This window comes from Dermacentor silvarum, chromosome 1 (genome assembly GCF_013339745.2).
Source record: "Dermacentor silvarum isolate Dsil-2018 chromosome 1, BIME_Dsil_1.4, whole genome shotgun sequence".
NCBI lineage: Eukaryota > Metazoa > Arthropoda > Arachnida > Ixodida > Ixodidae > Dermacentor > Dermacentor silvarum.
Genome location: NC_051154.1, coordinates 233,212,874 through 233,227,264, shown reverse-complemented (window position 1 = coordinate 233,227,264; position 14,391 = coordinate 233,212,874). Strand labels below are relative to the sequence as shown.

At 45.6% G+C, this 14,391-nt stretch overlaps 1 protein-coding gene across 2 annotated transcripts; it reads left to right on the top strand.

Annotated features, from left to right (window-relative positions):
- The first annotated feature begins 4,813 nt into the window (after positions 1-4,813).
- On the top strand, positions 4,814-7,835 carry LOC119436924 (uncharacterized). Of its 2 annotated transcripts, XM_049660110.1 has the most exons (4): positions 4,814-4,970; positions 5,735-6,095; positions 6,159-6,854; positions 7,552-7,835. In XM_049660110.1, exons 1-3 carry the CDS (start codon positions 4,959-4,961, stop codon positions 6,833-6,835), a joined length of 1,050 nt encoding a protein of 349 aa, XP_049516067.1. In that variant the 5' UTR covers positions 4,814-4,958; the 3' UTR covers positions 6,836-6,854; positions 7,552-7,835. The 2 variants fall into 2 exon arrangements, with proteins under 2 accessions (XP_049516067.1, XP_037559894.1); XM_037703966.2 differs by having other exon boundaries at positions 5,735-6,854.
- Positions 7,836-14,391: the final 6,556 nt, after the last annotated feature.

Genomic DNA, 14,391 nt, shown 5'->3' with positions numbered 1-14,391 from the left:
CTCATGGCCAAGGCGTGGCCAAGACGATAGTATCACCAAAAATGATCGTCAAAGAAAACGTCCCCTACTTGCCCCGCGATGTCTACATAATCTACGACAGTACACGACTTTTTTTTGTTATTGTTTTGCACAATATTTGTGCCAGCCTCCATAGCTGACTCGAGCATGCAAAGGATTTCTTCCTTCCTTATTTTGCTCATTACTGTTCCTGCGCAAGATTCCTAAATAATCATTAAGAATTCCACACAGCTTTGTCAAGACAGGAAGTTTAGTTAAACAGAGCCGTCGCTGATAATAAGAATCCAAATTGAAAGGGTAAAATTCACATCCCAGGATCCCAACTAAAGAACACTAAGACAATTTAACTGAGCCCTTTATGTCAATAAACTTCGAAATGAATGGTTAGAAAGTAGCTCGTTCCTTCAGTGTTCTTCTTTGCTTTAAATTTCTTTCTTGCTACTTTCACTCATCTAGGTGCGATATTTTACATTCAAAGTGCAAATTTTATTCTAAAGCCTCGCTTTTAATCCAAGTCACCAGAATGGCCCCCTATTGAACTCGTTCAACACAACAATCGTCGAGATCTGTAGCGGCTGAAACATAGCTCTTTTTCTCACAGAAATCTCTTTGTGAGAACTTACTAATCTTGAAGCCCTTTAGGACAGAAAACGTGAGACATTACCTTCCAAACATGACGTGTTGCACTACACATGTACCTCCCACTATACACTATAGAACAGAATATTTCCTTCGAATGCGCGTGCCTGAAGCGTCTGCCAAGGAATTATTTTACCGGGTGGTGAGAAATACGCGGTATAGAGGGGCAATTATCTCCGCAATGGCTCCACTTGCGTCCTTTTCCTGCAAAGGATTGCTAAACAGGGACACGGAAGTTACTCTCATGGTTACGTATGCGTGAATTGCGAAAAGGGCTTGCCTTTACCTAGTCGCTTGTTGCGGCTCTGGTATAATCTAAGCCAACAAAAAGTGGAACAAACGTAAATGAAAACTTATAACCAGATTGAGAGTTATTTGTATGCAATAATCGCTTTCAGGCTTCAACTAGTATTGCGGTCGCTTAATTAAATGAAAAGCGTGGCAGTCAATCACGAACATAATTTCATTCGCAAACAGTTTTCCAAATTCGCCATTTGGTGCCCAACGCATACGCCGAATTTACGTAAGGGCGTTCTGTTCACTTGATGCCGCAGTCGTTGTTGTCCTCCAAGAAAATGCCTGCTTGCATGATATGCTGTTGATAGTTTATTGACACAGTACAATATTACGTCCCAGACAGGTTCCCCCTCAAAGGGCTAGCGGTTGAAAGAAAAAGAAATGTGCTTTTACCAATGCTACACCCGCACAAGAAAGGAACCCACGTGAGTCCACAGACCGCAGGTGTTAGTGATGCAGATGGGACGTAGTGTAACAACAAGTTTTGGTTGATTGTTTGTCCTTTCTTGCTCAAATTCTTCTTCCTCCCTTTCGTGCTTTAATCCATATTTTCCTTCACTACATGAAGGGTAACAAACTACAGTTACCTCTGGTTAAGCTTCCCACCTTTTTTCGTATATTTTCTCCCCGATGATGCAAAACAAAACAATTGACGCGACCGAGAACAGGGCACACATACGCACACAAACACGCTCACGCGCACATGCACACACACGAACAAACACACAGGCACCATAGCAGAGGGCTCTGGAATATTTTTGACACTGTGCACTCGAACATTGGTACACAAGCATTTTGTATTCTGCCGCCTTCTCAAGTGACCGCGAAGAGTATAACTAGGGCCGGAAATTAGGTTATATAAATGTATATTAGTAATAATTAGCGATTTAAAATTAGAAATAACCCCGGAAATTAGGCGAACATTTAATGAACTTGATCAAATGTGTGACCCAGCTAACGCTAGCCAAGCTGTTCGAAGAAAAAAACAGATTAAAACAAATACGGTGCAAGATACAATTATGAAACCTACGGTGTTCGGTCGTCAGAGGTATGGCGACCTCACACCGTGTGTCTTAAGATTGTATCTTTCACAGTGTTTTAAATATTTGTTCTTAACAGCTTGGCTAACTTTAGCTGGGACCACCCTAGAGAAATAATCGAAAACTCTCAAGATTGTCGGACGGAGCTTGCTAATATCCTAATCACATCTTTATCTGAGGGGTGTTAACAATAACGCACTGGGAAGGAATTCCTGTATGTGTGCTTTTACAAGATTGAACAAAACGCTTATAAAAAGAATTCGACTCACAATTTCAGCTTGTAAAACTGGCAAAACTGAAACTAAAGCTTCTGCGCAGTAATTTTTCCTACAAATCCTGCTTTAGATGTTGTGCGACATTCCGGATAAAATGAAAGCGATGTCATTTTAGCTTTCTGCCAGTCTTTATTAACTGTTCTTTCTTGCACGCTTGATTCGACACACTCTGACACTTGATACGTTCTGAAAATTCACGTGTGAGTAGATCTTTCCCGCATCAAATAAAGGACGCTTCAGAACGCATGGATGGCACGACACGCTGGAATATCCAAGTGACTCGCTGCTTCTTGTCAGAAAAACAAGAATATGCGTCATTTGCATGGCGTGTAAGCGGGCTGTCTCGCTCGAGTAGCATCTTGATCTGGTGTCACGTGCCGTCCTGACGTTTCCCGTACCCGTCTCTTGCGCCTGGTCTACTCCAGCTCGTGCAAGCGGCCACGAAGGCTTCCATAACCACTCGTACGGTTAGCGATGGCTCAAGGACGGCTTCAATAACTGAGAGACTCATACTTGTTGTCTTGCAAGTTCGCGCTTTGACTATTACACACTGCAGTGGCCAATGCCGACGTAATTGTTATGTTTTTCAGACTTGTAATATGCCATAGTAGACAAAAAAAGGTTTCTAAATAAATTTTTCGGAGTACAAGCTTCATGAAATACTAAATTTCATGAACAATGTGCTCGGCCAGACTGTTCTTGTTGTTCGACTAAACTAGAGGCTGAAAATACCAAAATGGATTATCTGCGCACGAGAAACATTGCATGTTAAGTGTCACATTTCGAACAACTTCAGGAGGCATTATATTATACAACCTGATGTTCGATTTCAGTGGTATTGCGCATTCTTATTATTATTCATAGCCTAAATTAACCACGGACTGATTTAAACAGGAATATCAGTCACTTTCGCGTGATAGCATGAGATTCATTCATATTATTATTTGAATGAACAATAAAACATACCAGGCAGAGCACTGACAATTGCATCGCAAATTTATCTTGAATCGACTAATTAGGGATTCAACGCTGAACAGTTCATTTCTCGGCGGCTTGGAGTGAGTAATGAGCTCAAATTGCTTTGACTACTACTCTAAACACTTTGAAGCCTTTTGGGAGACAAAGTGGCAAGCTCACGTCTTGTAGAATTTGAATGTGACGACTCCTGATATTCAACCTCTGTTTCCATAGTGTGCGCACTCTGAAAATGTCCGCCGGCCGCATGAGGGGTTCCCATAAATATCATGCCCTACGCGCCGGAACAATATTCGCACAACTAGTTTTGAAAAGACTTCGTATTAAAAGGACCTTACGCATGCTTCAGAAAACTGGATATAGAGAATTACAAAATAACGTGGCAGAAATGCGATCGATACTTCCTTCTATCTCATCGTTATGTTCACCACTGAGTATATAAGTCCGTGCTAAGGATGCGATTGCTTGTTAAAGCAAACGCATCGCTCCCTATTAACAGAAAATGCGGCATTATTGATCACATTTGGTAGGCTTTTGAATACCTTTGAAGACCTGTTCAAGGATTAAACATTAAGGTAAGAAATGTTGTTATCAAATTTCGTGGCCATGTTATGGCTGCACCAAAGAATGACTTAGGACTTCAAGGCGTAGCCCGGTAGTGATGCTTTGGAAGTAAAATTGATTCTTACTTCAGCATGTCTACGGGCAGCCAGCGTATGACAATTATAACAGTCTTCTACGAAGAATCCGCAAGATTCCTGGCTGCGCCAGCAGATTGTTAAGCGAGACCCACGATAATCTCCGAGATTTGGGAGTTCCGCCTAGATGCATGACGCAATCAAGCGACTTGAATTTAAACAGCCTACTTACAAAACGTAAGGTGCTCATTATTTACAAGCTTACAAAATAGCTGCGCAATGCATGAAGTTATAATTTCTGTGGAAACTGACCTGACCCCCCCCCCCCCCCCTCCACGTTCTCTTTTCGAGTTGTTCCATCAGAATATTTAATAATTCAATTCACGTTGCCCTCACACCTCACATGTTACCTACCGTGCTACCGCCTTTCCAACTTCTGTATATGCAATGATTAAAAAAACGCATACACACATCTCATTACCTGGCTTCATTTCTATTTCACTTTCTTGAGACAGAAGTACGAGACAATGTAGGAAAAGCCGAAATGCCTCATTAATAATTGCCCGAGACATGTCGTTAATTCCCGGCGGCGACAACGTCATGCGCATGCCCGCAAGGTTAACGGGGAGTCACGAACCAGCCCGAACGCGTCTATATACAAACTCGACTCCCCGCCGGTGAACATAATCACCTACGCACTAGTGTTACAAGCAATGGCATGCGAACTGCGGCAGGCGGCGGCGCCCTCTTGGCACACGTCCGTTGCGCAAACCGCGCTGTCTGTGCGTGTGAGCGCGGGAGAGTGCCCAGGTGGGCCTGTTGATTGAGAAAGATGGCCAGGAAACCTCTGACCGGGGAGAGTAAACCGGCATCGCGTCGAAGGCGATTGCCGGCGCCGCTTCATTGTCAGGCACGAGGAACTAGACGTGTAGCAGGAGAAATGCCTTCCGAGAAGGAAGCCAGCGCTGGCCTGTCCAACGCCTACGGGTCCTTGAAACCAGGGAGGAGACGCGTGAATATAAAACAGCGCGCGCCATGGTAGCGACTGGGATCAGACCACCAAAAGCGTCAGAGCCATGAGGACCACTGTAAGCATGTCCACCCCGCTTTGTGTGTTTTTGTGCGCAAATGTTTGATTCTGCTAGTTTCTGGTGCATCCTTCGAGCCATCGAAATCTTTCACCTTTTTTAGGCAACAGTGTCATTCTAACCCACCAGTGCAGTATTTAGCGCACTTTGCGCTTACTTAGTAGGTTAGTGCTAGAAACGACGTTGCAGCGCAGTGAACTACGGCGTTCACAAAGAAGCCTGCTTGTACAGGAGCCGGCTTGTTTGGCGTCATGTAGTCTCGGTGCCTGTAACGTGGTGACAGTGCTTTTGTGAGCCATGTTCTTCAGTAATGGCATTTTACTATATCTTTGGGTAGCCACGTCATGTGACACCATATTTGATATGATGGATGTGGTTTCTAGAACACGCAAGCATCATCATCTCAGGTGTGGTTCATATAAAGGCGCTTTATCGCAATTTTTTAAAGCAGTTCACCCGTGAAAACAAATCCCATATTAACACGTGTCTTGCTGCAGTCAGGGTTACAGTACGGATAATCAGGGGACCGCAATGTGTAAGGATTAATTGGACCGATTCTATCCATTTATTATCAGTCCCACTGAGTGGCCGACCTCTGCGTGGCTCCGTGCGGGCCAATAACGAAGGGCAAAAGCAATGGGAAACGAAAATGATCGTAACATAATATGACACCAGTATTGTGTGCGTGAAATCAAACAGCACTCCGTGCCGTTTTTTTTTCTCTGTGTGCGTTTGTGCTAATTAGCGATTTGTATGATTTGCAGCTAGTTTTATCGAGTCTACTTGCCCTCTGTCTCCTTGTCCTCGCTGAAGACAAGCCGGCCGATGAGAAACCAGCTGAAACAACAACAGCGGCACCCGCTGACGATGACAAGAAGGAAGGCGACGAGAAAGTCGAAGGCCGTGGACTCTTCCTGAGCGGCGGCGGGCTCGGCGGTGGCCTCGGCGGCTGCCCGCCATGCCCCTGTGGCTACGGACCGGGAGTAGGTGGAGGATATGGTGGAGCAGGCTACGGCTCCGGCTTGGGCGGTAGTTACGGTGCCGGCGGAGCTGGCTATGGAGGAGGTTACAGTGGAGGCTACCGCGGTGGTTACGGTGGTGGCTATGGAGGTGGCTACAGTGGAGGTGTTCGTCCCGGCGTAGGCATCGGTGGCGCTAGCTACGGTGGAGGCGCTGGCTACGCTGGAGGCGTTCGTCCCGGCGTCGGCATTGGAGGCGCTGGCTACGGAGGTGGGGTCGGTCCTGGCTACGGAGGAGGAGTCGGTCCCGGTGTTGGCGTTGGTCCTGGCATCGGCAAGGGTGTCGTCGGAGGACCTGTTGGCCCCGTTGGTGGTGCTGAAGTGGGAATCGGTCCCGGTATCGGTAAGGGAGTCGTCGGAGGGCCCGTTGGAGGACCTGTTGGAGGCGCTGTTGGTGTCGGTCCCGGCCTCGGTAAGGGAGTCGTCGGAGGACCCGTCGGAGGACCTGTTGGAGGTGCTATCGGTGTTGGTCCCGGAGTTGGTGGGGTTGGCGGACCCGGCCTGGGTGTTGCACCGGGAGTTGGCGGAGGTTACGGAGGCTACGGAGGAGGTGTCGGTGGTGCGGCTGCTGCCAGTGCCGGCTACGAGAGTGCCGGAGGTTTCGCTAATAAGGCCGCTGGGCAGGAAGCCGGCCAGGGAAGCTTTGCCTACAATCTTGGAGGCTCGGACAAGAAGGTCTTCGGGCACAGCTCATCCTACGGAGACTCGAAAAGCTTTGGCCTGAGCGAAAGCGAGGGCTTCAACCGCGGCGAGGGCCAAGCAAGCCATGGTAGTGCCTTCGGCAAGGAGGCTGCCGGATCTGGTTCCACGTCCCATAGTTCTGGAAAGGAGGTCGTCGTCGGCTGAAATATTTTTATGGATCGCTGTAAGTATGCAATGGCTGAGTGTGACGAGTATCTTAAGGCCAGAAAGATTTGTTACTGCTATTGCCATTCGCACATATTGAGATAACATATCACTAACAGCTGTAGCGGAAATTTTCAGACATTAGGAGTGCTAGTGAGAGCTACATACTAAAAAGCTGTGCAAGCAGGACAGTCATGTCGGCGTATGTGAGCTAACCAAAGAATTGACAGCGTCGCTGAGAAGCCTTGGATGATCTTTATCAAACGATCGATTTCCCAATAGCACGAGTCAAAAACATTGCGCCACATTACGGTAAAACGTTCGCAAAAAGGTTTATTTAATATTTTAAGTTAACACCGGAGTTGTATGCACCTTGTCGCAAGTTCGATGTGTGTTTAGACGCTCAACCACTCTCAAGCAGGGAGCATATGTAAATTATTAGGCATATAGTAGTCTCAAGAACAAATTCACTAAAGCATTTTTCTACCTTTTTCACGATAAACTTGTGTACTGCAGTATTTGACAAAGAATGGGTGCAGAAATGATTGGAGAATATTTAAACACACACATTTGTAAAAAATATTTTTTTGGAGTGCAACTGGTGGTATTGCAGAGTAAAGGAAAGTAGACGCTTTTTATATTACTGGGTACCTTTGAAGAAACGTGTCGCACAACTTCTTAAACAATCTTTGTTTTCTGTGTTTATTTTCTTCTAGGTTTGTGTGCTGGTCGCCAACGCAGTTTTCCACTTCTCCAATGAAGCTCACATCTAGCTCTAGCCTGTGCCATAGTCTTCGGAGCTTCGTGCAGTAAACAGTGATACTTCTGCACTACACACAAATTAATAAAACGATAGCGCTCCGAAGAACGACAACGTAATACATGTTTTGTTTTCTCAATGGGAGCACCCACATTTGCCAAACATTGCAGAAGCGAGTACCAAAAAATGGAGTTATCCTGCACAGAATATCTGCAATAAAAATGTCTTCATAAAGTTCCACCGTGGTTTCAGTTTCTTTATTTTTGGCGATGACATTCATGCGATGAAAGCAAAACTAATGAAAGTATTAAAAAAACTGTTTGGCAAGATGGTAAGACAAATATGAGGTTGAAGCAGCGGCAAGAACCTTGCGAAAGCGTCGCATAAAACTTCCGCGTGAGCGTGAATAAATCAACCTCAACAATCCAAACTACATTGTTAAAATTAAAATTTTAATTGATTGATTGAGTGATTCCCCACATTCTCGAAGGGAGGTCTTACGTAGGTGACATGGTTGACGCGAGCCGGTGAAAAGCGGTAATCTGAAAAAAAGAGACATTTATCAGCTGAATGTGTAAAGTGTGAGATTAGGATGGAAAAGGGGGAGGGGGTTGTGTTGCTGAATTAGCAGTGCATGTGTCTACACAGTATAAGTAACATAAGTACCTCCCTCTTTAATGACACTGCGATAATTATTGGGATAACATAAAAGAAGTGTTGTAAAAAGTCAAGCAAATGACGATAAACCAGATTTATGGGGGCATAAGGGGGATATAATAGAGCATGTTCATAGGTAGCTGAAAAAAAAACAGTAACAGTGCAGAGAACGAAATTTGTAGACTGCACGTCTCGTTCTGTGCGCTGTTACTCGTTTTTTCATTCACGTACCAACTAGCACAAGTTGGCACTTTATTGCAAATTATTTCTACTACACCAGGCGCCGTTTTACCTAACCTTCTTCTTAGCTCACAACTTGTGTGTGGGCACCTTCTAAATACTACGTTGTGCAAAACGCGCCAGTCCTTACGTCCCGTTCTTTGCGCTGTTACTCATTTTTTCAGACATGTACCAACCTTAACAAGTTCGCACTTTCATACATAGGCGTACCTGGCTTTAGAGCAAGCATAACAATATAAATAATTATGCCACGTTAATTTCATCAAAATAGATATGTGTAGGTGTTCTGTATTTATAATCGCGCGAGTACAGAAGAAAGAATGAATCGCGTCTTCACACGTGCACGTACTTTTGAAGAGGCAGCTTTCTCGGGCCCCAGCCGCTAAAGTACACGTGAAACGTTGAAATGCTCTCATTGTTCAGCAATCGCTTAACCAGTTCAGGTGAAACCTACTGCCTTAAAATAAATAGAAAATTCTGGTGACAGTTTGGAGCGACGATTATTTAGGGTTGTTCTAAAAACTCGAAACCTTAGGACATGAAACCTGAAATTTTCAACTTAAAATTCACAAAGAAAGAAATTGCCAATGAGTGTTTTGTTAGGGTATCCAACTTAAAATCCGCAAAGTAAGAAATTGCAAATGAGTGTTTTGTTAGGGTGTCCGAAGCCGACAAAATTCGAATACTCGTCATGGCTTCATATGAATTGAATTTCCAGGTTTTACGTGCCAAAACCAATATTTGATTACGAGGGAGGCCGTAGTGGGCGACTACGGATTAATTTTGAGAACCAGGGGATCTTTAACCTCCCTTCAATGCACGGGACATGGGAGTTTTTGGATTTCGCTCCTACCGAAACGCGGCTGCTGCGGCCGGGATTCGATCCCGCGAACTCGGGTTTAGCAGCGAAACACCATAGCCGCTAAGCCACCGTGGCGGGTGTGGCTTCATATGGTATGGTGCTATTTGTTCAATAGAACTGCAGTCAAACTCATGTTAGCTCTGTATTAATGTCCCATAAACGGCTCACATACGTACATGTTGAATTTGGCCACTTTATTTTTTTAGGAGTTTTAGTTTACAGAAATGGAAATATTTGTACTATGCCGCTAAGTTACTTGGACGACTACAGTTGTCAAAGGACGTCTTATTGGGTCCTTGGTGTTACTGGAGATCTAGTTTTTAGGCCATCCAGGCCTTACTTGGATTTAAAAAAAACACCTAGGCTGTGAGTGGATTTGCCCACTCTGTGTTTTGTCAGTGATCTTGTCTCTCTTTGCCCCGCTTCTGCTTTCCCCAGGGCGGAGTAGCTCCCTCGAGGAATGTACCTCAGACCAACCTCTCTGCATTTCTTCTCATTAAACTCTTTTTTTTTACTGTCTCTAAATTGTGCTTTTAAAGCGAAACTTTATATGTCTAGGCGAAATCGTATATGGCTAGACGAAATCACCGGTGTACAGTAATTTATCATCATCAGCATTGGCTCGAGCGTAGCCGTCTTCTTCCGCAGCTGGCTCGTGCTCGTGCTCGGCACACGCTCGTCGTCGTCGTCGTCTGATTTCCCAGCAGGCTGCGTTACCGCTAATCATTCCAGCGTAGAATTTCCCTTCTCTTCTTTCGTTGCGGTGGGGAGGCCGCATTTACGGGGGTATGAGCCATTCATTGTCTTACCTTACGAACAGATTTAATTTTGAAGCAATTTATTATCGAAGAATCGCAAGCGGTAATGGCGCGCGAATGCTGCTAACCACGCCTCCGAGCAAACTCGAGACATCGAACGCAAGCGACAACGGTGGACGTCGTTCTCTCCGTCGCAGCCGGACGTGTGTGTAGCTTCATAATTGAGAAATACTTTAATGAACCCACGCGATTACCCAGTGATAAACACCGGGGCCACACGTTTCAGCTTCGGTGGTTAACAATCTTCACGGGCCGACGAATTTTTCATTTAATTATTTTCAGTCTGATCAATTCCTGCCTCTAATTTTGCGGGAATAAATAAAAACTTCTGCATTAAATACCTTCAATGATCAGGCCGTCACGTGAATTCATGTATTCTTAAATTCCTCAACGCCTTCCTCTCAATCGTGTGTGGAAATGTGTATGTATACGGTACGTTCACGCTTTGAAGCCCAAACCGCATGAGAGCAATTTTGTGCGCGACGGCGACGAGCGACGGCTTCGAGCGACGGCTTCGAGCGACGGCTTCGAGCGACGGCTTCGAGCGACGAAACTGGCCGTCTCGCGAACAGATCGCTCGTTCTTGTGGCTCGATGGCTCGGTACTGGAAATCTAGAATTCGTCGCAAGTCGCCCGGATGTGCTACGAGCGACTGGCCAATACAGCCAAGCCGGAACAGGATTTATTTCAGTCAAGTACTACCGATTATCGCACGAAACGTGCAAACGACTCAATTTTGGTACGTGCAAGGATAACAACCTAGTGCAAGACCTTCAAGGACAGTTTATGTTGCTCTTTACAGTAAAACACATTAACTTGAATTGATAAAGCATGCGTCACGCCACTTTCGGCGCGTATTTGCTGTCGTCATACCAGCATCAACGGGGAGACGTCACTCAAAGTCGTCGCTCGCGTGCGGTACGACTTGTAGGCGACGAGCGAACGCGACAGCCGTCTCCCTCGCATTGCTTGCCGCTCCCGAACTCCTAAATTATTTCCCGAACTTTGCGGAGAAATGCATTGGCGTTCAGTAACTTTCTTAACAAAACGTCGTTTCATGCATTTAAGCACAAACAACGGCGCACGACTTACGTATCGTAGAATACTACAGTTTACATTCGCAGTTGTACCAATAAGAACAATGGGAACTGCAACGCCACGCTACCCAGACCAACTGTATATATTTGCACTTAAGGTCCCTGTATGTTCCAAAGGTAGCGCAAACCATTGTTCAAATAGGAAAGGAGAATTTACTCCCCGCCCTCTACCTCTCTCCTGATTTCGTCTCCGTTTTGCGCTCTCCCATTGGACGAGGCTTCACAAGTGACGAATAACCCGCGCGGCTTTCGTTATCGCGGGAAAACGAAGCCATTAGTGAGCGTAGAAACACCGGGACACATGTGGGCTGTGCGTGAGCGTAGGCTTTTTACATTTTTGAAGATGCGCTCAGCTGCAGCACGATGCCGACTTGCTCTGCTGTTGGATGTTCGAATAGCATTGCGAAGGGGGGGCAAGCTTTTTGCGGTTCCTCGTGACAAACAAAACCTCAAACGGCGAGCGATATGGCTCCACGGTATCGGAAGAAATAAATTTGACTGCCACCGAGGGAAGTCATTACTGCGGGGGTTTCTGATCACTGTTCTCACCCAGTTAGTGATGATCGAACGCGTTAAGGTGGGTGCGTCACAGACTTGTGAAAGTGCGCCCAGAACAGTCGCGTTTCAAGCAAGCGCCTCAACGCGCCGCATGCGATACGATGTGAAGCGGGCGGTATAGCGGCCGCGCATTTCGCTCACTGGGCGAGGAGGAAACTGTGCGGAGAGGAGGAGTTTGCGCTACCTTTGAAAAATACAGGGACCTTATTTGCACTGCATTACGTGCGTCACGCAATGCATCCCGGCCGTCACAATGGGTAGGCCGCGGGTGCAGCACACGGCAGAATAGGCTGCCGTACGCGAAGGTAAGCGTGAGCGCGATCGTGCCCGTAAGGCCGATTCCGTGTATCGGCAACGGCAGAGACGCTGACTGTCTACCACAGCGATCACAAGGCAATACTGTGCAACTCAAGAGACGTCCGTGAAAGTGTGAGTGTGTGCGGGTAATCAACGGCTACATGATCTAAAATAAAGGCTATGCAACTTAACGAAATGTGGCTTCATTCAACTTCAACCTTTAAAAAAATACAATCCTCCACGAGCAATCAAATCACAAAAGCATCGCATCGGGTCGCTCAGCATTTCTTCGGTTCATTGCGTGGTCGTTATGGCTTTGGACTTTGACTTTGATTCAGTTTGCATGGGAGAAAGCTTCGCGTTCAGCCATCTTTCTTTAAGAAAGGGGCTATGATTTTCTGTGCAAGCAATGTGCGCCTCTTCGAGTAGATCAGCTCATTAACTAGAATTGTGCTATCTGCCACAGGCAACTTTTAAAAATGTTTGAAAGTGTTCGCTGATACACTCTGTATTTGTGTTATACTTATTTCAATGAAAATATGACAGCTCCTTCTGTCACACATGCCAGTAAGCTCTGCCTTGTTAGCAGGCCGGTCAGTCGGGAGATCATGTACGAATATACATTCTGTGCGGCTACGCTTCTTAGGTGAGTCGCACAAAGGTGCTTCTCTACTCGGAAGCTGTCCTTGTTCATACTGCACAACGCAATTCGCCGTTCTCACAATGTTGCATAAATAAGCTTGTGCTTTGGAATGACCTACCAGCGTGCACGGAGACTACGGAGAGCAATAAGTCTTTTGGGATGTTAGCGCAGTCCAATATATTTGCGTACACTGATATTGTTAAGAAGGTTTATTATTGTTTTCTAATTTTCTAGATATTTCTAAGCGCTCCCTGTCACGCACAACTTCTACGATGTGATCTGTTTTCAGTCAACAGTGTGCTATTAGGTGCATTAGCATTTGTCAAGTACTTGTCCTAGTAATTGTAACGTGTGTCTTGACGCACGTTAGTACGTTAGTACTCAATACTTATTTTTCCTGTTTATTCCCATGAAGTCGCGTTGAACTTCCCAAACTTATGCGCATTAACTTCTTGTCCCTATATCCGCACTGAAAAGGTCAGCCAAGACCAGTTTAGTAGATCTAGTAGATGATATGAATTGTTTTTATTGGGAAATATATTACAGATTATGCGTTGGATATTTTGCCATTCGCGACAATCTTCTCTTCAACAGTGACCTTCAAGAAAATGCCTTGATATTATCGGTTGAAATATTTCCTTTTTTTTTTTGCAAAATTGACAACACTCATGCGAACCTGCGAAGGATCTCTTATTGTCGAGAAACCGCATACGCGTGAACATGCAGCAAAACGTCGAACATTTACTGGTCCCGTTGCTATGTGAGCTCCCATAAATGCAGCGCACCAAAGTGTGTTTAAAGCCTTAACTGGAGCTGACGCTCCTTTCCAAAGAAAGGCAACAGCAAGCTAACTCTGTCACCACGATAAGTGGAAATGCTGCGGTGTGGTTCTTGCATTGGCAGGGTCTCCCACTTTATTAAGGCGATAGCGTTAAAGGCCCCGTGTAGCAGAAAAGCCGGTGTCGGCGTGTGCCCGTCAAAAAAAAAAAAAAAAATCATCCCAAACCACAACCACGCAGGCTCTCCGCCTGGCGCAGAGGCGTTTCGGAACTAATTGAATTGCTCAAAGTCCGACTTACACACAGCCTACAGAATTGTAATTTGAATATACGAGAAAACATAATTCTGTTACGTGGGAACCCAAACACCAACCCCTTTTTCCTTGCTTACGGGGGCATGAACCATTGATGAGTCACTGCTTGTAGCCTCAGCCTTACGCTATAGCCTCTACCAATGAGAGTATGAGCCATAGCTCAGCCCTGCAGTGCCGCTATCGCGTTCCACTCTTAAAGCCGAAGCTTAAGCGTCGGCCAATTTTCTTTTTTTTTTTTGGTTGCGTATGCATTTGACTGTTTCTTCGCTCCATGCGGGTTGTTCAATGAAGACTTTCTACACTTCACTGGACGTGCTTGAACTGTTGAGCGACGAGCAGGATCTCAGCGGGTGTTGCGAAATGACTTGGGATTTCTGCATACAGGAAATAAAAAAAAGTGCGACTAAAAGAAGAATGAAAGCTTGCAAAATTCGAAGGCTACTGCGCATACTGAAGAAAAAGGGAAGAAGACATAGCGGCAAGGATATAGTTCGAAGTAGCCAACGCAAGATTTCCTTTTACGGCGACGGC